Genomic DNA, 22657 nt, shown 5'->3' on the forward strand with positions numbered 1-22657 from the left:
ACGAGGTGGGCTGCTGGTGGGCAGGGAGTCATAGCAGATACATTTAATAAAACCAGGATAGCGACAGGGAGGGTGAGCACCCTGGCTCAGGGGGTTAAGTTGCCCCTTGGTGTGCCCACATCCCACATCCGAGTGCCAGTCACTAGTCCTGGCTACACCAGGTTCCTGCCACCCATGTGGGAGACCCGGATGAAGCTCCTGGATCCTGGCTTCAGCCTGGCCCAGCCATGCCAGTATTTGGGGAGTGAGCCAGCTGATGGAAGCTCTGTCTGTGGTTATGCCACCTCCTGAGGTGCCAGCATCCCTAATGAGTCCCAGCTGCTCCACTTCCGATCCAGCTCCCTGCTGATGCGCCTGGGAAAGCAGTGGCGGATGGCTCAAGTCCTTGGGCCCCTGCACCCACGTGGGAGACCCGGATGGAGCTCCTGGCTTCGCCCATGGCCGTTGTAGCCACCTGGGGAGTGAATCAGCAAATGGACGATCTCTCTCTCTCTGTAACTCTGCCTTTCAAATAAGTAAAATAAACCCTTTTATTCTAAAGAAAAAGGCGAACACCAGCATACCAATAATATCAAATGTTTACTAAGCACTTGGCAGCGGCGGTGCGTCCGCCCGCTAGGCACTTTGTACACAACGCCTCACGAGCGCCTCCAAGAGGTAGCAACCAGAACTGAGGCCAGAGCGGCTAAGCCGTGGTCTGCGGCCGCACAGGACCAGAGGGGGGCAACCGGCAGAGTCCAGTCTACCCGGCCCACTGGAAACTGCACCCGCAGCAAGCAGTTAGCGAGCACCCTCGGTGTACCCGGCACGGGTCCAGGGCTGAGCCAAGTTTTACTGGGCGTTTCCAGCGCGGGCCCCAGGCCCCAGGCGCGCAGACCCCGGCCGACCCGCTTTGCTGGGCAGCCAGGGCCGCGGGTCCGGCCAGGCGCGGGCCGTGGAGGGCCGAAGCGGGGTCAGGCACGGAGGGAGAGCGGGGCGCGGGCGGCATCAGCACACGCTGAACACCGAGGGCGCCTGGCCCCGGTACTGCTCGTGCAGGGCCTTGAGGACGGGGACGAGGTTCTGGAAGCTGGGGCGGAACGAGGCCTCCGCCTCCCAGCAGTTCTTCATGAGAAGGTAGATCTGCGGAAGGAGCACGGACGGGGCTGAGGCCGCGCCGCGGGCCGGGGGCGGCGGGGAGGGCGCGGCGGGGCAGCCGGCTGCGCGTCTCACCTCGCCGGGGCACCTGTCCGGCCGCGGCAGCCTCTCCCCGCGGTCCAGCAGCTCCGTCAGCCTCAGCACCGCCATCTGGCCCTGGATGAGGCCGATGAGCTCAAGGAATTTCTAGGGGGCAACCGAGACAGGCCACCGGGGCGGTGAGCCCCGCGCCCGGTTCTCACCGCTCTGCGCTTGCGCAGCTGTGCGGCTTTGGACCTAGCATCCTCCGGACCCCGGGAGTTCACGGTCTCCATCAGGGCTTTGCTGTCATTAGCCAGCAGGCAAGTCACTCCGACGTTCGACGAAGCTAACTGGCTCACACCCTTGGTTCCTCCCCCCAGCCCAAGCCAATCACAGTGGCTACGGCGTGGCCACGTGACCCGAGCTGGGCCAATCGGAGGAAGCTCTGAGAATTTTGAAGGCACAGCAGGCTCTCTTTCCTCAGCGCGCGCCTCCCTGGGCCGGGGGCGCGGTCCCCACGACAGAGGGGGGTCCTGCCCACGAGATGCCCCCACAGACACCAGTGGAGGCAGGCCACGCGGAGAGAGGGCTCGGATTAAGCCGTGCCCTGTCAATCAAGCCCCCACGCCCCGCCCTGGGAGGGGCCCCGCGGCTCGGGGCGGGGCTCCGGGCTGGCGCTCACCGAGGGGGGGCTCTGGCTGGCGTCACAGTGCGTCAGCAGTTCATAGAGCGTGACGCCGAAGGACCAGACGTCGGACGCGTAGTAAAACTTGGAGTCCTTGAGGCACTCGGGGGCGTACCTGGAGGCAAGGGGTCCTCACAACACCGGGCACGGCCCAGCGCGGGCGCTGACCCTGCCCTTAGGAGCGCGGCCCGCCAGGGGCGAGCTCCGATTGGCCTAGCCGTGATGGTCCCGCCCACCGTGCTGCGCTCTAGCCCCGCCCATCACGCAACGCTCTAGTCCCGCCCCTCGCACGGTAAGGCCCCACCCACCACGCTGCGCCGCAAACCCGCCCCTCGCGTAGTGAAGCCCCGCCCACCACGCTGTGCTCTGGCCCGCCCCTCACATCCCTAGGCCACGCCCCCGCGCCGCTCTCTAGCCCTCGCCCACCACCCCCGAGCACTGACCTTGCAACCCAAGGCCTAGCGTCCACCCACCTCCTCCGCCCAGCCCGCAGGGCCGCCCAGTTCACCCACCTCCTCCTGACCCTGCCCCGCCCTCGCGCGCGCCCCCGCCTGGTCACCAGAACACGGGGCTGTCCCCATCCTCCCGCACGCAGTAGTACTCGCGGCCCTCGGGCACGGCCTTGGCAAGGCCGAAGTCGCCGATCTTGACCAGCCTGTCGTGGTCCAGGAGCACGTTGCGTGCAGCCAGGTCCCGGTGGATGTAGTGCTGCCCGTGCAGGTAGGCCATGCCCTGGGGGCGGGGCGGGAGCCGGCCCCGGGTGTGATCAGTGCCGGGGAGGGAATGGACACGGCGGAGGGGCGGGGCAGGGGTCAGCGGCTGGGGCGGGAGCCCGGGGAGTGGTCAGTGCTGGGACACGGTGGAGGGGCGGGACCACGAGGAGTGGTCAGTGCCGGGGAGGACATGAACTCGGCGGAGGGGCGGGGCGGGGGTCAGCGGGCGGGGGCGGGGCCCCGGGGTGTGGTCAGTGCCGGGGCACAGCAGAGGGGCGGGGCTGGCCCACCTCGCAGATCTGCTGGGCGAAGAGCAGCAGCTGGGCCAGCCCAACGCTGTGCCGGGGCAGGTAGTCCCGAAGGCTGCCCAGGGGCACGTACTCCATGACGAGCTGCACCGACTTCTCACCTGCAGAGGGGCGGGATGCACTGAGTGGGGGCAGAAGCGGGGCAGGGCCTCCCCCCCACCCCGAGCCCCCAGTGCAGAACAGGGGCTCTCGTGGGACAGCGCCAGTCTTTACCCGGTGACCCACGCTGGAGAGCTGGGGCGGCTCTCGCCCATCCTGGTCCCGGCAGACAGCGCCTCCTGGCGCCTACGATCCGCTTCTACCCCGCGGCTGAGGCTCCAATTGGCTAGCCCCGGCCGGTCCCGCCCATTCAAGACCCCGCCCCTCACGTTCTTAAAGGCCCCTTGCTCCGGCCCCGCCTCCCAGTCCCGCCCCTCGCGCTCCTAAAGGTCCTTTGTTCCGGCCCCACCCCCAACCCTGCCTGCGCTTAAGGTCCCACTCTGGCTCCGCCCCTCACTCCAGCCCCGCCCGCAAACTCACCTCTCCCGCTCCTAAAGGTCCCTTGCTCCGGTCCCGCCCCAACCCCTTCCCTCACTCCAGCCCCGCCCCACGTTCCAGCCCCGCCCCCAACGCCCCTCGCGCTCTTAAAGGCCCCTTGCTCTGGCCCCACCTCCTAACCCCGCCCCTCACGCTCCTACAGGCCTCACGCTCTGGCCCCGCCCCAGCCCCGCCCCCGCGGTAGCTCCGCCCACCTTGGTCCTCGCAGCAGCCCTTGTACTTGACGATGTGCTCGTGGTAGAGCGTGCGCAGGATGTCAATCTCCCGCCTCCAGCCGGAGCGCAGCTGAGGGCCGCAGCCGGCCTTGAGGGCCTTCACGGCCACCATCTCGCCGGTGCCGTCGTTGTTCGGGTCGTAGCAGTACAAGCTGACCTTGCCGAAGTGACCCTGGCCATAGCAGGAGCACAGGATCATCAGCCCCACCCCGCTTCCCGGGGGCTCCCAGACCACGTTTCCGCGCCCCCAGCTCGGTGTTGGAGGGGCTCCCTGAGGCCTGGGCACCTTGGCAGGGCCCCAGGGTCTTCCTCCGAGCTGAGGCTCCTCCCGCCCAGTCGCCCCAGCACTCCCCACCCGATGGGTTTTCCTGCAGCTGGAGCCGCCCTCACCTCGCCCAGATCCCGGATCTTTTTCAAGTAGCGCTTGTGGAAAACCGTGGGGTCAGACGCTGGCGAGTCTGGGCTCACAGCCACCACGTCCACCAGATCTGCAAGGGCCACGGTGGGTGAGGCGCACCCCCGACCCCGCGCTGTTCCCCAGCAAGCCCAATCCCAGAGGTAAAAGGGTGGGTGGGGATTGCGTTTTGGCCACAGCTGGAGGACCTCCCCGCCCTGTCCAAAATGCAGCAGAGTCGCCTGCAGCACGGCGGGCACGCGACAGAGGGCGTCAGGAGAACCAGCCCCGGCCCGTGCACAGAGACCGGCGTGCACAGCACTGGCGTGGCGCCCTCCCCCCCGCGGCGGCGGGGCTCACCCTGGGGCTGCAGCCGGGTGAGGTCGCGCAGGACGGTGCGGAAGGAGGGGCGCTGGGCTGGCTCATAGTTGAGGCACTGGCTGGTGAGCGTGGCCAGCTCGGGGCACGAGGGCTCGGGCAGCCTGTGCTGCCTCTGGTAGAAGCGCTCTTTCTGCGGGGGCCGGGGCACCGGGCGAGAGTCAGCACCTCCCTCCCACCTCCCACTCCCCTCCTCCAGGCAAGGCCACACCCTCCCGGGGTAGCTACACCAGGACCCAGAGCCACGCACAGCTGAGCCTGCTGACCTGGCCAAGCTCCCACTCAGAGCTTCCTGCCCCCGCCACCCCAACAACTGTGATAAAGCCTCCCCCGGGAAGCCCGATGAAGGAATGAGCCCCCTTGGACGAACCTCGGAGGGGCTGTGGCCCTGCAGCGGGGCCTCGCCGTCAAAGCAGATCTCCAGCAGTGTGGCGCCGAAGCCCCACTTGTCGGCCGCAGGGCTCAGGTTGCTGTTCCCGGCCGGCAGGCACTCGGGGGCCGTCCAGGGGATCCGCTCCACTCGCTCTGGGGGCAAGGGTGGGAGGTCACCGAGGGTGGAGGGAGCGAGGGGAAGCCTCCCGCCGTGTGCAGCCCCACTCAGGGCCTCACCTTCCCTGGACAGGACGGCCAGGCCCACGCCGGGGTCGCTGAGTTTGATGAAGGGAGTGGCGCCCTCGGCCAGCCCCAGCCGAGCCAGCAGGATGTTCCGGCCGCACACGTTACCGTGGGCCAGGTTCTTGTCCTCCTGGGGAGGGAGACGAGGGGAGGGGGTGAGGCCCTGGAAAGGGGCACGGACCCCGTCCCCACCCTATGGGGCTGGCGCATGTGGTCATCAATGCGATGCCCGCACCTCGTCACTGGGACCAGGCAGCACTGCGGGCCCACGGGGGCCTGCTTGCTCCTCCCTGAGCTGGTGGCCAAGCCTCTCGGCCAGGGACAGAAGGCCAGAGGACTCCAAGGCTGTCCTCAAACAAATGCCAGGTGCACTCCTGCCCCAGGGCCTTTGCACTGGCTCCCCACCACCACCATAGTTGCTACTTCTTGCTAGCACATTATGTCACAGACTTCATCACCGTGAGCCCTTGGCATCTGTGTGGTGGGTAAGGTGCTGCCACTCGGGACACCTGCATCCCACACTGGAGCACCTGGCTGTGAGCCCAGCTCCACTTCAACTCCACTTTTCCTGCTCATGCACCCTGGGAGGCAGGAGTGATGGCTCAACTACTGGGTCCCTGCCACTCAATGCGAGAGCCAGACTGAGTTCTAGGCCTCTGGCTGTGGCCTGGCCCAGCCATGTTTCAGGCATGAACCAGTGCATGGGAGATCTCTCTCTCTGTCTGCCTTTGAAATAAATGAAAAATACACCTTAAAAAATACAGTTATGGGGCCGGCACTGTGGCTAGCAGGTTAAGCCTCTGCCTGAAGCGCCGGCATCCCATATGGATGCTGGTTCGAGACCCGGCTGCTCCATTTCTGATCCAGCTCTCTGCCATGGCCTGGAAAAGCAGTGGGTGGAAGATGGCCCAAGTCTTTGGGCCCCGGCACCCATGTGGGAGACCTGGAAGAAGCTCCTGGCTCCTGGCTTCGGATCTGTCCAGCTCTGGCCACTGCAACCATTTGGCGAGTGAACCAGCGGATGGAAGGCCTCTCTCATTACGTCTCTCCCTCTGTCTCTCTGTAAACTCTGCCTTTCAAATAAATAAATAAATCTGCCAGTTCCACAGGTGGCGGCTTCACCAGCTGTGCCACATGCTGGCCCCCATGCCCCTCCCTCTCTCTCAAATGAAAATTAGACTCTCCCGGAGGGCGTGCGTTCAGGGATTTGCCTGTTTCGTCCTCTGCTGTGTCCTAGGGGAGGGGTCTAAGACACAGCCCAGTCCAAAGAGGAGGTTTTGCACACCCCACAGGCAAGGGTCAAGGGAAGCCTGAGAAACTGGGGTACCCCGACCAGGAGGGGTGCAGGGTGATGTCAGATGGCAGCATGGGGGCAGGCGAGGTCCCAGAATGAGCCCCCCAAGGCCTGCATGGGGACTGTGGGCCACCCCCCTCCCCAACACCCAGGCTGCACCCACAGCCTACGCACCAGGTAGCTGAGGGCGCTGGCCAGCTGCTGGGCTGCCGCCACCTTCCAGGCCATGGGCACCCGGCCCCTCTCCCGCCGCAGCCACACATCCAGGGGCCCATGCTCCACGTACTCGGTCACCATGATGTCTGCAAGGACCCAGCCACACTCAGGGGCCACCCGGCCCCTCCCCCCTGCCCTGTCCACCTCCCTGAGGCCAGGGGGCTGAGGCTGGGGCTGGCATGGGAGCAGAGAGGTTGGGCCTGGTTTGGGAGTGAAGTGGTGGACACCAGAAGTACAGGCTGAGGCAGGGGTGGACGGGGGCACCAGGTCTGGGGTGGGCAGGGAAGGATGGCCGCGTGCAGGGGACACTGAGATACGAGTGGGCAGGGCTCCAAGCTGGGAGGAGAGGCTGTGACACTGGGAGGTCTGGGGCTGCCCTGGGCAAGGAGCCTGGAGGCCCACAAAGAGGGGCAGAGGTGGGCGGAGGCATGGGAGCCCCCGGAGGAGGATGGGGGGTTGCCCATGAGGTCAGAGGGCGGCCGGGCGCTGGGGCCGGGAACTGGGGAGCGAGGAATCAGGATGCAGGGAGCAGTCAGGGCGCAGGTGAGGGTCCAAGTGGACTCAGGGGTTGAAGGTTAGGACAGCCAGGGGGCGGGGCTGAGGTCGAAGGTCAAGGTAAGGCCCAGGGTCAGGGCCAGGGTACAGGTGAGAAGTGATGAAGAAGGGGGGAGCGGGGTTCAGAAGCCCGGGGTGGGGTCCACTCACTCTCCGAGCCGCGCACACACACGCCGTGCACAAAAGCCAGGTGCACGTGGGACACCTGGCTCATGAGGCTGGCGGTCTCGTAGAAGGCCTGTGGGGACCGGGGCAGGTCAGGTGCCTACAAACCTGCCCCTCCAACATCCCCTACCCCCCTCCTGACCCCCCGCAGACTCCCCGGGCCGGCCCGGCCCACTCACCAGGGCGACGTCGTGGTGACTGGCGTCCAGTACCTTAAGCACCACTCGAAGCTCCTGGCCCCCGCTGGGGGCCAGGGGCTCCCCACCATCTACCTGAGCCTCCTCAGGGCCCCCCACTTGCAGCAGGCCCTCATACACATTGGTCCTTGTGCCCTGGCCCAAGTGCGACAGCTGTGGAAACAGGTAACGGGACGCCGCAGGTCGCCACCAGCTGGCCTCTGGCCTCCCCAGGACCCCTGCCCGCTGCCCCTGCACCCGCATACCCACCTGCCGGAGGTCATCCTGCCGGACTCGGTGGAAACTGAGCTGGCTGAGGTTGGGCGGCCTGGAGCTGGCCCGGGGCCCCCGCGTCACAATGAGGTTCGAGATTTCTGGGGGTTGGGAGGGGATGAGCACCAGGCATGGTGCCGCCCAGCCCTCCCGCGGCGGCCCCCACCGGGCACGGACGGACGACTGGACAACTGGAGGTACCTCCAGGCTGCGGCAGGCAGCAGCGGCGCAGCAGGAAGCAGTCGTCCCCCGCCCGCAGCGAGCAGCCCTGCAGGGCGGCCCGCAGCTCGCGCACACTGGTGAAGGAGCGAGCCCAGCCCTCCAGCACGAAGGCCCCGTCCCGGAACTCGATGGGAAACTTGCGCAGACGCAGGGTCTGCAGGCCGGGGCCCTGGGGTGAGAGCGGTGGGCACCAGGGCGGTGAGCAGGGGTCCAGGCAGGCAGCAGAGCCAGCCCCAGCCCGGGAGCCCTCAGCCCTGCCCACCGGGTCGCGCTGGGCCACGGTGAGGATGAGGCGGTGGAAGTGGCTGGTGCTCCACTGGACGAGGTAGAGGCCGTCCGCGGGCCGCAGCTTGGCCTGCACGAATGGCTCCCTGGAGGGGACAAGGGGGCAGCATCAGGCCGCCCGGGGCCACTCCGGATGCGGCCTGGACACACACACACGCGGTGCCACACTCGTGCATAACATCAGAGGCGGCAGTGGGGGCGGGGGAGGGCGTGCCTTTGGCACAGCTGTTGGGACGCCTGCATCGTGTTGGAGAGCCTGGGTTCGAGCCCCGGCTACTCCGCTTCTGATGCAGCTCCCTACTAATGAGCCAGGGAGGCAGCAGATGGTGGCTCAGACACTTGGGCCCCTGCCGTCCCCATGGGAGACCCGGAGGGAGCTCCTGGCTTCGACCTGGTCCAGCCCCGGCTGTTGTAGCCATCTGGGTAGTGAACCAGCGGATGGAAGATTTCTCTGTGTGTCCTCTTTCTCTAATTCTTTCAAATAAATAATAAAATAAATCTTTAAAGGTAAGGAAATAAATACTGGGCCCCTGCACCCGCACAGGAGACCAGGAGAAGCATCTGGCTCCTGGCTTCAGATCAGCGCGGTGCATCGGCCGCAGCGGCCATTGCGGGGTGAACCAAAGGAAAAAAGAAGACCTTTCTCTCTGTCCACTCTGCCTGTCAAAAAAAAAAAAAAAAAAAGGCCGGCGCCGCAGCTCACTAGGCTAATCCTCCGCCTTGTGGCGCCGGCACACCGGGTTCTAGTCCCGGTCGGGGCGCCGGATTCTGTCCCGGTTGCCCCTCTTCCAGGCCAGCCCTCTGCTGTGGCCAGGGAGTGCAGTGGAGGATGGCCCAGGTGCTTGGGCCCTGCACCCCATGGGAGACCAGGAAAAGCACCTGGCTCCTGGCTCCTGCCATCGGATCAGCGCGGTGCGCCGGCCGCGGCGGCCATTGGAGGGTGAACCAACGGCAAAGGAAGACCTTTCTCTCTGTCTCTCTCTCTCACTGTCCACTCTGCCTGTCAAAAAAAAAAAAAAAAAAAAAAAAAAGATAAGGAAATAAACATTTTAAAAGGCCATGCCTAGATACTGTCCTTGCTCTTTTTTTTTTTTTTTTTTTTTTGACAGGCAGAGTGGACAGTGAGAGAGAGAGAGAGAGAGAGAGAAAGGTCTTCCTTTGCCGTTGGTTCACCCTCCAATGGCCACCGCGGCCGGCACGCTGCGGCCGGCGCATCGCGCTGATCCGAAGGCAGGAGCCAGGTAATTATCCTGGTCTCCCATGGGGTGCAGGGCCCAAGCACTTGGGCCATCCTCCACTGCACTCCCGGGCCACAGCAGAGAGCTGGCCTGGAAGAGGGGCAACCAGGACAGAATCTGGCGCCCCGACCAGGACTAGAACCTGGTGTGCCAGCGCCGCAAGGCGGAGGATTAGCCTAGTGAGCCATAGCGCCGGCCTTGTCCTTGCTCTTTGACCAGAACGGTGGGCCACACTAAACCTCTTGTCTTCACAAGAACCCAGACTTGAATCCTTTGTTCCAATAATGAAAAACGAGACCCACACAGAGGCCGACGTCCCAGACCCACAGATGCAAAGCGTCCCTGTGAGGTGTCACAGCCACCCACACAACGGCTGACAGATTCCGGCTGACAGATTCCGGTCCTGCTGCAGGCGCCCACACTCGGCTGGGGCAGCAGGTGCGGCCAATCCATGCTCCGCGGGCCATCAGACCAAGCTCAGAGAGTCTGACCTCCATCAGGCGCTGGCTCCCAGCGTCACAGGTGAGACAAGCAACAGCCGACAACCACAGACCCACAACCCGGCAGAGAATCAGACAGTCACACGTGCACCTGTACCTGGTGCCTGCATGTCACAGAATCCTTATGGCCCACAAAGCAGTTCCCCCAACATGCCCCAAACCAACACAGAACCCCAGGAAATTCACCAGTTCTGTGTGATGGAAACCTTTTTCTTTGAAAGATTTCTTCAAAGGATTTATTTATTTATAGGAAAGACAATGACAGCGAAGGAGAGACAGAGACAATCCTTGGTGCACTGGTTCACTCCCCAAATGCCCACAACAGCTGGGCCAGGCCAAAGCCGGGAGCCAGGATCTCCACCCGGGTCACCCCCGTGGGTGGCAGGGACCCAAACGCTTGAGTCACCGCCGCTGCCTCCCGGCATGCCCAGGAGCAGGGATGTGGGTGGTGGAGCCAGGCGCCCGCACAGGGGATGCAGGCATCCTAAGCAGTCCACCCCACGGTGACAACGCTAAATGCTGTCACTGGAACTGCGACACAATCGCAGGACCAACAGCTCGTGACATCTCCCGGCCCACACAGGGCCAGTCCCAAGATGACACGCTGCCCACACCCTCCCAGGCTCCCTCTCTCGTCCCATCACCGTTGGAGTACACACACAGGGCTGGGCACGCGCATGCATACCGTGCTCACACGCTGAGACACACACCCATCTACACAGCGAGACACGGGCACACACACCCATAACCACGCCCCTGGCCACGAAGCCCACAGTCTCCCCGGCGGCCGTGGCCGCGGCCGTCCGTCCCACCCACCCGCCCCACGTGGGCACTCACAGCAGGGGTCCGTGGATCCCGTGCTGGATGCTCATCACCAGCCGAGGGGGAGCCACCTCGTGGCACAGGTAGTGGCTGGAGTCGGCCGTCAGGCGGAAGTAGCCATCCACCAGCGCCACGAAGGACAGGGCGGAGGCCCGGGAAGGCAGGCTCAGCTCCTGCAAGCCAAGAGGGCGGCACGCAGGCGTCAGGGGCCAAAGCTGCCCTCCAGCCCCCAGCCCCGCCCCCACCTCCAGGCCCCGCCCTTCCAGCCCCGGCCCCACCCCAGCCCGGCCCCCACCTGCAGGCCCCATCCCCACCTCCAGGCCAGCCCCCACCTGCAGGCCCCGCCCCCACCTCCAGGCCAGCCCCCACTCGGCCTGGCCCCGCCCCCACCTACAGACCCGGCCCCGCCCCCCACCTCCCGGCCCCGCCCCCGGCCCGGCCCCCACCTGCAGGCCCCATCCCCACCTCCAGGCCAGCCCCCACCTGCAGGCCCCGCCCCCACCTCCAGGCCAGCCCCCACTCGGCCTGGCCCCGCCCCACCTACAGACCCGGCCCCCACCTCCCGGCCCCGCCCCCACCTGCAGGCCCCGCCCCCACCTCCAGGCCAGCCCCCACTCAGCCTGGCCCCGCCCCCACCTCCCGGCCCCGCCCTCGGCCCGGCCCCCACCAGGCACTGGTTGTCCTGCCGGTGGATGCGGACGTTGCGCTCGGTCAGCACCATGTGGGTAATGTCCTGGAAGTCGCAGAAGTAGGACCAGGGCGGCTCGCGTGGCCTGTCCCCTGCCGGGTCGCCCACCGCATGGGCCTCGCCTTTCTTCCTCGACAGCTTGGCCCGGCCGCCGCCTCTGCTGCCACCCGGACTCTGGAAACCCAGCAGGAGGGGGAGATGGGCAGGGGCGTGGCGCAGCCAAGGCCTGCGGGCCCCTCCCCCCTGGGGAGGCACCTGCTGCAGCAGGGTCCAGGCCTAGGAGGAAAAGGCGCCCCGCCCTCACCTCGGCCAGGACCGGCCGCCACTGGATGCCACCGGTGCCTGTCACCAGCACCTCGTGGGTGGGGGGTCCCGGCGCGGCCTCGGGGCCGGGGTCTGCGGGGGCCGGCCTGTGGTCCCGGATGTAGCAGGGCTCCCCGTCGGCCTGGGCCAGCAGCCGCAGGCAGCACACGGGTGTGCGCTCCGAGCCGAAGCGGGGCGCCAGGCGCTCCAGCGTGGCCAGGTACTTCACCATGACCGCCTGCTGCGAGAGGCGGCCGGGCTGGAAGGCGCGCAGGAACCTGCGGAAGACGTTGCGCAAGCGCAGCCGGGTCAGCGCGTTGTGCTGGTGGATCTGCTGGCGGAAGGAGCGCGGGATGCAGTCCTTGAAGCTGCGGGGCGGCGGTGGGGGGACACGGAGGGGCGGGTCAGGGGCCGCCTGGGCCAGAGAACACGCGGCCGGGCGCCTCCTCCACCCCCTTCCCCGGCACCTGGTCTTCCTGGCCACCTCCTCCAGCGGGACGCCGCGGCACAGAGCCAGGTGGCAGAGGTGCAGGAAGGCCATGCCCAGGCTCTCGTTCTTAAAGTGGTGGGTCTCCTCCTCACTGGACAGCTCCCACAGCGAGGCCACGTCATTCACAAACTCGTGTTTGCCCTGGGGGTGCAGGACGGGAGGCATGGGAGTGTGTGCTCCAGGCAGAGGGAGCCCTGGAGTCCCCTAGGTCTAGCCACCTCGGGGGGAAGGAAGCCGTCACCATTTTCTGGAAAAGCCAAATGTACAGCAAACACGCCTCCTGTGCCCCTGCGTGGGCCTGTGGCAGACATCGCTAATCAATCTCAGCACTCTTTCCCAGTCAACCGAAAGATCCCAGACAGCATGAGTTGACACCCGTTACCCATACTGTATTGGGGAGGGAAGTGGGGGCTCTGTGGCTGCCTCTTAGCTCCCCCCAAACAGCCCTCAGGCACCCACAAACCTGCTCAAAAAGGTACTCAAACGAGGCCGGGTCCAGGAGTTGGACTCCCTGTTCTGGCCGTTCTGAGGGAGCCTCGGTCCCTGGGGGCCCGCAGCGGTACACAGCCGGCTCCTGGGGATTCATGCCGTGCCAGTTCCGGAAGTAAAACCTGGAGGCAGAGGAGGGAGCCTGGTGCACCCGGTGAGCTGCCGCCCGAGATGCCACATCCGTGTCAGAGTGCCCGGGGTCAAGCCCCGGCTCCCTGCACACGTGCACCCTGGGAGCAGCAGTGACAGCTCCAGTGCTGGGGACCCTGCCGCCCCCCTGGGAGACCCGGATGGAGCTCCTGGCCCCCAGCTGGCTTCAGCCTGGCCCAGCACTCGGCTCACTTCACCCACCTCATGCGGAAATACAGGGTCAGGGTCTCGTCCCTGGACACCTCCAGGACATGGTTTGGGGGCAGCCAGACTTGGGCCTGGACATCGAAGAGGGCAAAGAGGTTGAAGCAGGGTGGAGTGATGCCTGGAACAGGTGCACAATGGGTCAGGGGTCACGGGGTCTGCAGCCATCAGTCCCCAGGGCCTGCAGACCGCCCAGCCCCCTGCACACACCCTCCCTGGAGCGCCTCCTCCCTGCCTGCAGCTTCAGGCTCAGGCTGATCACGTGCAGAAGATAATGCAAGATGTTGACCAGGCTGTGGCCTCCCGAGAGGACTACATTTCCCAGCATCCCTTGTGGCTAGGAAGCTGCCACCGGACCAGTTTCTAGCAATGGGATGCTGGAGGGTTTCTGTGCCAAAGGTGAACCATCTGACCTGCATTCAATTTTCCACAGACCAGGAGGGTTCAAGGGGGTTCCTTGTCACTACAGCGAAACCCACCCTAGACTCACAGCTCTACAAACTGCTGGGGTCAGCGGGTGGGTGTTGGGCTCAGCAGTTAAAAAACAGTTCAGGGGGTCAGCACAGTGGCATAGTGGGTAAAGCTGCCACCTGCAGTGCCAGCATCCCATATGGGTGCCGGTTCAAGTCCTGGCTGCTTCACTTCTGATCCAGGTCTCCGCTAAAGCAGTGGAAGATGGCTCAAGTGCTTGGGCGCCTGCACCCACGTGAGAGACCCGGATGGAGCTCCTGGCTCCTGGCTTTGGATCAACTCTGCCCCTCTCCACTGCAGCCATCTGGGGGTGGAACAGCAGATGGAAGATCTCTCTCTCTCTCTCTCTCTCTCTCTCTCTCTGCCTCTGCCTCTCTGTAACTCTAGCTTTCAAATAAATAAAATGAATCATGAAAGAGAGAGAGAGAGAGAAAGAAAAAGGGAGATCAGCATCCCACATTGGACTGCCTGGCTTCAGATCCTCTCTGCTTCTGATCCCAGCTTCCTGCTAACGTGTGAGTGATGTCCTAGCTCCCTGCCATCCACGTCGTGGGAGCCCTGGATGGAATTCTGAGCTCCTGGCTCCAGCCTGGCCCACCCTCGGCTGTTGCAAACAAACATTTGTGAGTGAACCAGTGGATGGAAGCTCTCTCTGCCTTTCAAATACATAAAATGTGTGTGTGTGCGTTAAGACTTATTTATTTAAATGAAACTCAGAGAGAGGGAAAGACACAGAGAGAGAGAGAGAGAGAGAGAGAGAGAGAGAGAGAAATCTTCCATCCACTGGTTCACTCCCGGGATGGCCACATCAGGCAGGGCTGGGCCAGGCTGAAGCCAAGAGCTTCCTCCGGGTCTCCCACGCAGGTGCAGCGGCCCAAGGACTTGGGACATCTTCTACTGCTTTCCCAGGCCACAGCAGAGAGCTGGATCAGAAGTGGAGCAGCCGGGTCTCGAACTGGTGCCCATATGGGATGCCGGTACTGCAGGCGGCGGCTTTACCCGCCACACCACAGCGCCGGCCCCTGCCCAGTTCTTTAAGCCAAAAACTTGGTCCTGCACTGTGACTTCTCCCACCCCCTCACTCAGGCCCCCGCCCTTCCTACGTCCTCAGCTCCGTGGGACGAGCCCGCCCCCTTTAGACCCAAAGTCCAGTCCTTGCCCTGCCTCCAGCCAGGCCCCAGGGACCCCCCCCACGCCCCCCTGCTTTGTACAGCTCCGGCCATTGCGGCCAGTTGGGGAGTGAACCAGTGGATAGAAGATCTCTCTCTCTCCCTCTCTCTGCCTCTCCTTCTCTCTATGTAACTCTGACTTTCAAGTAAAATAAATAAATCTTAAAAAAGAAGAAGAAGAAGAAGAAGTGGAGCATCTGGGACTCAAACCAGCACCCATATGTGATGTCAGTGCCACAGGTGGGGGCTTAGCCCACCACGCCACAGCGCCGGCCCCAGTGAGCAACAGTTTAACACTGAGCTGTAACTCCTGAGCGCAGCCTCCCCCTAACGCAGACCCTGGAAGCAGCAGTGAGGGGTCATATAATTAAGTCCTGCCCCCTTATGGGTGACCTGGATTAACTTCCCAGCTCCTGGTTGGCTTCACTTAGAGTTATTTCTTTGAAAAGCAGAGTTAGAGGGAGTGAGGGAGAGACAGAGATCGTCCATCCTCTGGCTCACTCCACAAACGGCTGCAATGGCCTGGGCTGGACCAGGCTGCGGTCAGGAGCCAGGAGCTCCCTCCAGGGTTCCCCTGTGGGTGCAGGCTGCCCTTCCATGTGCCCTGGCAGGAAGCTGGGTCAGAGTGAAACAGGGCTGGCCCTGTGGCGTCCTAGGCTAAGCCTCCACCGGTGGTGCCGGCATCCCATATGGGCGCTGGTTCAAAGTCTGGCTGCTCCACTTCCCATCCAGCTCTCTGCTGTGGCCTGGGAAAGCAGTAGAAGAGGGCCCAAGCCCTTGGGCCCCTGCCCCCGCGTGGGAGACCTGGAGGAAGCTCCTGGCTCCTGGCTTCGGATTGGCACAGCTCCAGACATTGCAGCCATATGGGAAGTGAACCAGCGGATGGAAGACCCTCTCTCTCTCTCTCTCTGCCTCTCTGTAACTGCCTTTCAAATAAATAAAGTAACTTAAAAAATAAAATAAAATAAAAAGCAGCTGTGGTAGAGGATGTCACGTGGCTCCCCAAGGTCAGTGCCGTGGACTGGACTGTCCCAAGGAGGGAGCCGGTCACACTGCCTCCCCCTCAGACTTCAGGCTTCCGTGGCTCCCACTGACTCCCCCGAGAAAACCCAGCTCCCTGTGCCCCGGCCTGGGCTGCTGCCTGCCGGCCCTGGCTCCTCCTCACTTCCCCTTTCACACTCTGCAAGTTGACACCCCAGCCAGGCCGCAGCCCCACCTGCGGCTCCTTCCGCCACCGGGCAGGGTCCAGGGCACCCATGGGGTGGCTGCAGGAGCTGGGAGGGGGCGCAGCTACTCAGATAACGGCGGAGCCACAGGGAGCAGGGGGAGGGAAACCAAGCCGCAGCCGCCCGGCCAATCAGAGCAGCCACAACAGGCCTGGCAGCCAATGAGCAGCCAGACCCCGCCCACACCCCCAGTGGGCACTCACCCCCCACACTGGGATGCACTGGGACGCTGAGCTCAGGTGGGGTCACGGGGGTGATTCATTTGGTGGTTCATTCTCCAAATGTCCACAGCAGGTGAAGCTGGCCCAGGCTGAAGCCGGGAGCCAGGAGCTCCACCCGTGTCTCCCATGTGGGTGCAGGGGTCCAAGCACTGGGGCCATCGTCCACTGCTTTCCCAGGTGCGTTAGCAGGGAACTGGGTCAGAAGTGGAGCAGCCGGGACTGGAACCGGTGTCCATACGGAATGCCGGCATCACAGACAGTGGCTTTACCTGCTACGCCACAGCGCCAGCCCCTACTAGTAGCTTTTAAGAAGAAGCGAGACTGGCATCCCATATGGGCGCTGGTTTGAGTCCCAGCTGCTCCTCTTCTGATCCAGCTCTCTGCTGTGGCCTGGGAAAGCAGTGGAGGATGGCCCAAGTCCTTGGGCCCCTGCATCTGCCTGGGAGACCTGGAAGAAGTTCCTGGCTCTTGGGTTCGGATCAGCACAGCTCCGGCCATTGTGGTCATTTGGGGAGTGAACCAGCGGACGGAAGACCTCTCTTTCTCTCTCTCTGCCTCTCTCTTTCTCTGAAACTGCCTTTCAAATAAATAAATAAATCTTTTAAAAAAAGAAGAAGAAGTGAGAACTGGGGCTGAATTTGGGGCAGACAAAGTTGAAGCTCTAAGCTCATCCTTGGGGTGAGCACTTGGTGCACCCACAAAGGCAGTGGAGGATGGCCCGAGTGCTTGGGCCCCTGCCACACACATGGGAGGCCCAGATGGAGTTCCAGGCTGCTGGGTTCAGCCTGGCCCAGCCCCAGCTGTTGTGGCTATTTGAGGAGTGAACCAGCATCCGGAAGACCTCTCTCCCCCTCCTTAACTCTGCCTTTCAGATTAAAAAAAAAAAAAAAAAAAAAAAAAGACCCCGCTTGGGATGTCTGCCTCCCATCTCAGAGCACCCTGGGTTTGAGTCCTGGCTCCACGCCCAACTCCAGCTCCCTGCTAATGCAGACCCCGGGAAGCAGCAGGCGACGCTCAAGCCAACGGGTCCCTGCACCCACATAAGGGGCTGACATGGAGTCTCCAGCCCTGGCTCCAGCCTGGCTCAGCCCCGGCTGTGAAAGCCATTTGGGGAGCGAACCGGCAGATTGGAGATCTCTCGCTGGCTGTCTCCTCTCTCTCTGCCTTCCAAATAAATCAATAAAAATCTAAAATAAAGCGTGCACAAAATAAGCACCACCCTCCTGCATACAGGATGCTGTGAGATCCGGCCCTGTTCTGGTCCCCTGCCTTTGCCCCTCCACGGTCTATTCCACACACGGCCACCAGAGGGCGCCGTGCAGCGCCAGTCCCGCCTCTGCTCACAGCCCAGCCAGGGCTCCCCATCTCAGTGAATTCCAAAGCCCTTGTCAATAGAGCCAGCAAGGGCCTTCAGGGTCAGCCTTGTCGCCTCCTTGTCCTCCTCTCCTTTGCTTGCTCTGCTCCGGCCACGCCTGGCTCCCACCAAGGTCCGACCTCTGGGCCCCGGCACCTGCTGGAACCACCCTCCCTCCCATCTCCCCGTAGCTCCTGCGTTGTCCAAACCCATTTCTCCCCACCACCAGCCCTCCACAGCTCTCCTCATTGCCTGCGTTTCTGGCAGTCTTCCCACTTGAACATCAGCCTACCAGCGGCCGTGGTTTGGGGCCGGCAGACGGACAGACGGAGGGAGGCAGGGAGGGGCAGCCCCACCCAGCCCCAGCCCCGCACCCACACCCAGCGCCCCAGACTCACCGATCCTGTGTGCGATGTGGACACAGACCTCCTCAGCAGTCAGCGAAACCTCCCCAAACGTGACCCAGGGCTCGCCGCCGCCGGGGCCGGCCCAGTGCAGGAGCACCCGCAGGCCTCCCCCCGCAGCCAGGGGCTGAGCGGCAGCCGCGCCCGGCAGGCTGCCCCTGGAGCCGGCTCTTCTCTGGCACAGAAACATGGTCCTCACAGCTGGCGAGGGAGACGTCGTCAGCCCCAGGGGTCGCCTGGAGGCCCCTGTGTCCCCCCCCCCCTTTTTTAAAAGACTTATTTATTTGGGAAGCAGAGTTACACAGAGAGAGGAGAGAAAGAGGTCTTCCATCCGCTGGTTCACTCCCTAAATGGCAGCAATAGCCAGAGCTGGGCAGATCCGAAGCCAGGAGCCAGGAGCTCCATCCGGGTCTCCCACACGGGTGCAGGGGCCCGAGGACTTGGGCCATCTTCTACTGCTTTCCCAGGCTACAGCAGAGAGCTGGATCAGAAGTGGAGCAGCCAGGACTCGAACCGGCGCTTTTGGCTTTGGCCCGGCCCAACCCTGGCTGTTGTGGCCACTGGCAGAGGGAATCAGAGGATGGGAGGTTTCTCTGTCACTCTGCCTCTCAAAGAAATAAGTCACTAAAAAAAAAAATTAACTGTGAACCCACCCCCCACCCCCGAGATACCCAGGCAGGCAGGGCAGTGGAGTTAAACAGACCTGGGTGGGGGTGCGGGTGGGGGAGGGGGAGGGAGTCCTGCTCTCCCCCGCGTCAGCTCGGCGGCTCGCGGGCTCAGTCTGCCCATCTGGAGAATGGCGCTGGCGACAGTGAGGGCTGCGGCGTGTCCTCGAGGTTCTGCATGTCACTGACCCCGCGGGCCTTGTCCCGGGCAAGAGAGGGGCACAGACAGGACCCAGGTGAGGACAGAGGCAGGGCTGCTGCTGTCTCTCAGCCGTGACGCCCGGGGTCGGAGACCCCAGCCCCCGCGGACGCCCCCGAGTCCAGCTCGGACCACCCGCCCCCCCCCCCCCAGGTCTCCAGGATCGGAGCTGAGCGACAGGTGCTTGTCACATCTTAGGTCTGCCCGTGACCCGTCCTGGAAGGCCTGGGTCCAGCTCCCTGCACACGCGCACCCTGGAAGGCAGCAGTGCCTGGGTCCTTGCCGCCCACGTTGGGGGCCCGGATGGAGTGGGTCGGGGTGAGGTCTCCACCGGGGCAGGTCCTCAAACCACCCGCCCAGGAACCCAGCAGGCAGGGTCAGGAGCAGCGACGGGCACCCACTGGCGACACGTCTGGTCCACCTCCAACCAAGCGCAGCCTGCCCCCGCGCCTCCTCCCTGAGACCCTCCAGGGCGCGCCCCCTCCCACGCCCCCCAAGACGCACCCTTCTCCCGGGACTCCGGCTCGAACCCGGGACCCCGCCCGGCCCCCGCGGAGGAGCTGCTACCAGTACGCCGCCAAGACGCCGTCTCCCATTGGCCGCCTGAAACACGCATTCCTATTGGCCACTGTATCGGTTTTTTTTCCCCGTCGCACGTAGACTTCGGGAGGGACCCAATGACAGCGACGCTCCGATTGGTCCTCGGCCTCGCTCGAGGCTCTGTCCCGATTGGCTGGGTCTGCCCCCACATGCGCTGTACCATCTGCGATTGGCTGACCCGGAGTGGGCGGAAGAAGGCGGTGGCAAGGGCGGGCGGAAGAGTGTGTTTTGGAGGCCGCGCAAGTCCGGCGTGGAGTGCAGGCTCCGAGGCGGCCAGGGCCGTCAGTCAGGCCTCCAGCAGCCCCGAGCCGCGGAGCTCCGCAATGGATTCCTTCCGTACCCCTTCCCCGGCCCCCTCCGCGCCAAGCCTCCTTCCCCTCCGGGTCACCTGCGTGCAGCCCTGCCCTGCGAGGCCCCCATGCCGTCGGGGTGGCCGCTTGACCGTCCCTCCACATCTGAGTTCCGGTCTCCTTTGCGGAGCAGACTACGTGCTGCGGGCGCTTCTCATCCGGTCCGGGCGGCAGCCCTGGAGATGGGCTCTTGTCCCCATTTCCCAGAGCAAGAAACTGAGGCCCGGAGCGGCCTCTTGACCAAGGCCTCTTCGCGGCGAGGCCCAGAGCGGGCCTCAGCCTTGGCCCTGGCCTGGTTTCAGCAAGACCCCACGCTCCAGCCCCCCCTGCTCTTTGCCTCGCCATCCTCCGCTGTCTTCGGTTCTCTCTCCCCGGTGGCCGTAATCCTGGGTCCCGGAGGCCGTGTCACTGCCATGGTTAGGGGCACCTGCGAAGATCCGGTCAGGACACCCCCACGGGGAACGCAGGTAGATGTGGACAGGGGCCCGGCGCCGCGGTGCAGCGGGTCAAGCCGCTGCCTGCGACTCCCGCATCCCATACCTCAGCACCCAGCTCCCGGCTGATGCGCCTGGGAAAGCAGTGGACGATGGCCGAGGGCCTGGGAGACAGACCTGACCTTGGCCTGGCCCCAGCCCCCACCGCCCTGGCCAGCTGGGGAGTGGACCAGGGCATGGAAGTCGCTTTCTTCCACTGTCACTCTGCCTTTCAAATACATTTCATGAGAGCGAGAACAGAGAAGGTCCCGGTCTCCCTCGTGGGCAGCAGGGATCTTGAGCCGTCACGGCTGCCTCCCACATCTGCGTTGGCAGCAAGCGGAAGCCAGAGACAGCGCTGGGCGCAGGTGCCCCGAGCCAGGAGATGGCCCCAGTGCCATATGGAGCTCCTGGCCCCTGGCTTTTGCCTGGCCCAGCCCTGGCTGCTGTGGGCATTTGGGTAGCAAATTCAACAGGTGGACGGTCTCCCTCTCTCTCTCTCTCTCTCTGGCTCTGTCTTTTAAATAAATAAATACATCTTTAAAAAAAAAAAAAAAGGAAAAGAAACCAGCGTGGGGGGGGGCGTGGCCCTGGAGCCGTGGGTCCCAGGCCGAGTTCCCGGGCTGCGGAAGGGCTGGCCGCGGCCTCCCACCCCGAACTTCCCCTCTGCCACCGTGGCCAGAGCAGAAGCAGGAAGCGGAGGACGCCAGATTCTTCCAGACCGGCTCGCAAGGGCGCGGCCCGGAGCCTCCACCGCCCAGCTGCCGCGGAGGTCCCTCCGCAGGAAGTGTAGCACTAACAATGATGGTCATAGACCCAGCAATAATAATAAATTACAACGGTGTGTATTTCCCCAGCCTGCAGGCCGGGCCGAGGGCTGTGAGCTCGGTTTTCCCTGGGCCTTCCCCGGGTAATTTTTTTTTTTTGAAAGAAATCAGTGGTGTCTTTTTAAAAAAATTATTTTAAATTTTTATTTATTTTTTTTGGAAGTCACAGCTACACACAGAGAGAAGGAGAGAGAGAGAGGTCTTCCATCCACTGGTTCACTCCCCAGATGGCCGCAATGGCTCCATCCAGGACTCCCACGCGGGCGCAGGGGCCCAAGCACTTGGGCCATCTTCCACTGCTTTCCCAGGCCATAGCAGAGAGCTGGATGGGAAGTGGAGCAGCCGGGACTCGAACCGGCCCCCATTTGGATGCCGGCACTGCAGGTGGCAGCTTTACCCGCTACGCCACAGCGCCGGCCCCTTTTTAAAATTTTTTAGTTTTAACAGATTTAATATAGTTCATAGAGGCTGGCGCCGCGGCTCATTAGGCTAATCCTCCACCTGCGGTGCCGGCACACCGGGTTCTAGTCCCGATTGGGGCGCCGGATTCTGTCCTGGTTGCCCCTCTTCCAGGCCAGCTCTCTGCTGTGGCCCGGGAGTGCAGTGGAGGATGGCCCAGGTGCTTGGGCCCTGCACTCCATGGGAGACCAGGAGAAGCACCTGGCTCCTGGCTTCGGATCGGCGCAGTGCCGGCCATAGCGCCATTTGGGGGGGGAGGTGAACCAATGGAAGGAAGACCTTTCTGTCTCTCTCTCTCTCATTGTCTAACTCAGCCTGTCAAAAAATATATATACATATATATATAATAAATACATACGTATATACATATATAGTATATATACATATATATAACTATATATAGTTTGTAGGTGAAATTCTAGGACTCTATAATGACACCACTGCCTTCGTCCCTCCTCAGTGATGTCTTTTTTAAAAAGTGATTTTTATTTGAAAGGCAGAGAGACATAAGTAGACTGAGAGCGAGATCCCAGGTCCAATCGGGGATACCGGTGTCAACACCGGCCCGCCGGCCCCGCCGCACCCATGCTCTTGATAAAGCGGCAGCAGCGCCCCCATGTGGGGATAGAGGAGAAGAGCCCAGGAAGGCGCTCCACCCCCACCCCAGCCCTTCCTGATGGAAATTCCATGTCGCAGGGGCAGCCGGGAGTCTCCAGGCCCCAAGAGTGACCACCAGGCTGGGTTTGCCCAGCGCAGAGGGGGTTCCCCGACGAGGGACTTTCCACGCGAAAACAGGGACAGTCCTGGGACGTCTGGGCCACGTGGCTGCTCTGCCCCACTGAGAACGGGGGGGGGAACCCCTGGGGCCCCCCAGGGAGGCCTGGAGGAGGGGCCTGCCCAGCGCTATCCCCCCGCCGGGCTGGGAAAAGCCACGCGTTGAGGAATAGAAAGCGAAAATCCCACGGCGCTCTTGTCCACGGGAGAGTTCAGGGAACGGTCAGCTCCCACCCCCAGCGGCTCAGCCAGGTGAGTTCCTGGAGGCGCTGTCCAAGAATTCCAGACCTTGCGGGGCCCACGTGGGAAGCTGCGTTCCCCAGGAAACCCACAGCCCGCAGCCAGCAGTCCCCAGCTCGAGGCCTGTCAAGGGACATCAAATGAGTTCACAC

The 22657-nt window shown here is 63.6% G+C and overlaps 1 protein-coding gene across 3 annotated transcripts; it reads right to left on the minus strand.

The window, feature by feature from the left end:
* Window positions 1-17: 17 nt before the first annotated feature.
* On the minus strand, window positions 18-19418 carry TYK2 (tyrosine kinase 2). Of its 3 annotated transcripts, none has more exons than XM_070059155.2 (26): window positions 19287-19418; window positions 18622-18781; window positions 18220-18478; window positions 17913-18119; window positions 13071-13194; window positions 12694-12841; window positions 12208-12371; window positions 11742-12108; window positions 11417-11611; window positions 10765-10922; window positions 8167-8275; window positions 7884-8073; window positions 7680-7783; window positions 7413-7583; window positions 7219-7306; window positions 6472-6599; window positions 4998-5133; window positions 4759-4913; window positions 4371-4521; window positions 4007-4104; window positions 3596-3788; window positions 2847-2965; window positions 2403-2575; window positions 1841-1958; window positions 1213-1323; window positions 18-454 (listed from the first exon to the last, which is right to left on the minus strand). In XM_070059155.2, exons 3-26 carry the CDS (start codon window positions 18365-18367, stop codon window positions 305-307), a joined length of 3705 nt encoding a protein of 1234 aa, XP_069915256.2. In that variant the 5' UTR covers window positions 18368-18478; window positions 18622-18781; window positions 19287-19418; the 3' UTR covers window positions 18-304. The 3 variants fall into 3 exon arrangements, with proteins under 3 accessions (XP_069915256.2, XP_051694040.3, XP_051694039.3); XM_051838079.3 differs by lacking the exon at window positions 18-454 and adding an exon at window positions 561-1122; XM_051838080.3 differs by lacking the exon at window positions 18220-18478.
* Between the last annotated feature and the right edge of the window lie 3239 nt (window positions 19419-22657).

The sequence above is a fragment of the Oryctolagus cuniculus genome, chromosome 16, assembly GCF_051225735.1.
Source record: "Oryctolagus cuniculus isolate XC-2025 breed Fujian yellow rabbit chromosome 16, ASM5122573v1, whole genome shotgun sequence".
Lineage (NCBI taxonomy): Eukaryota > Metazoa > Chordata > Mammalia > Lagomorpha > Leporidae > Oryctolagus > Oryctolagus cuniculus.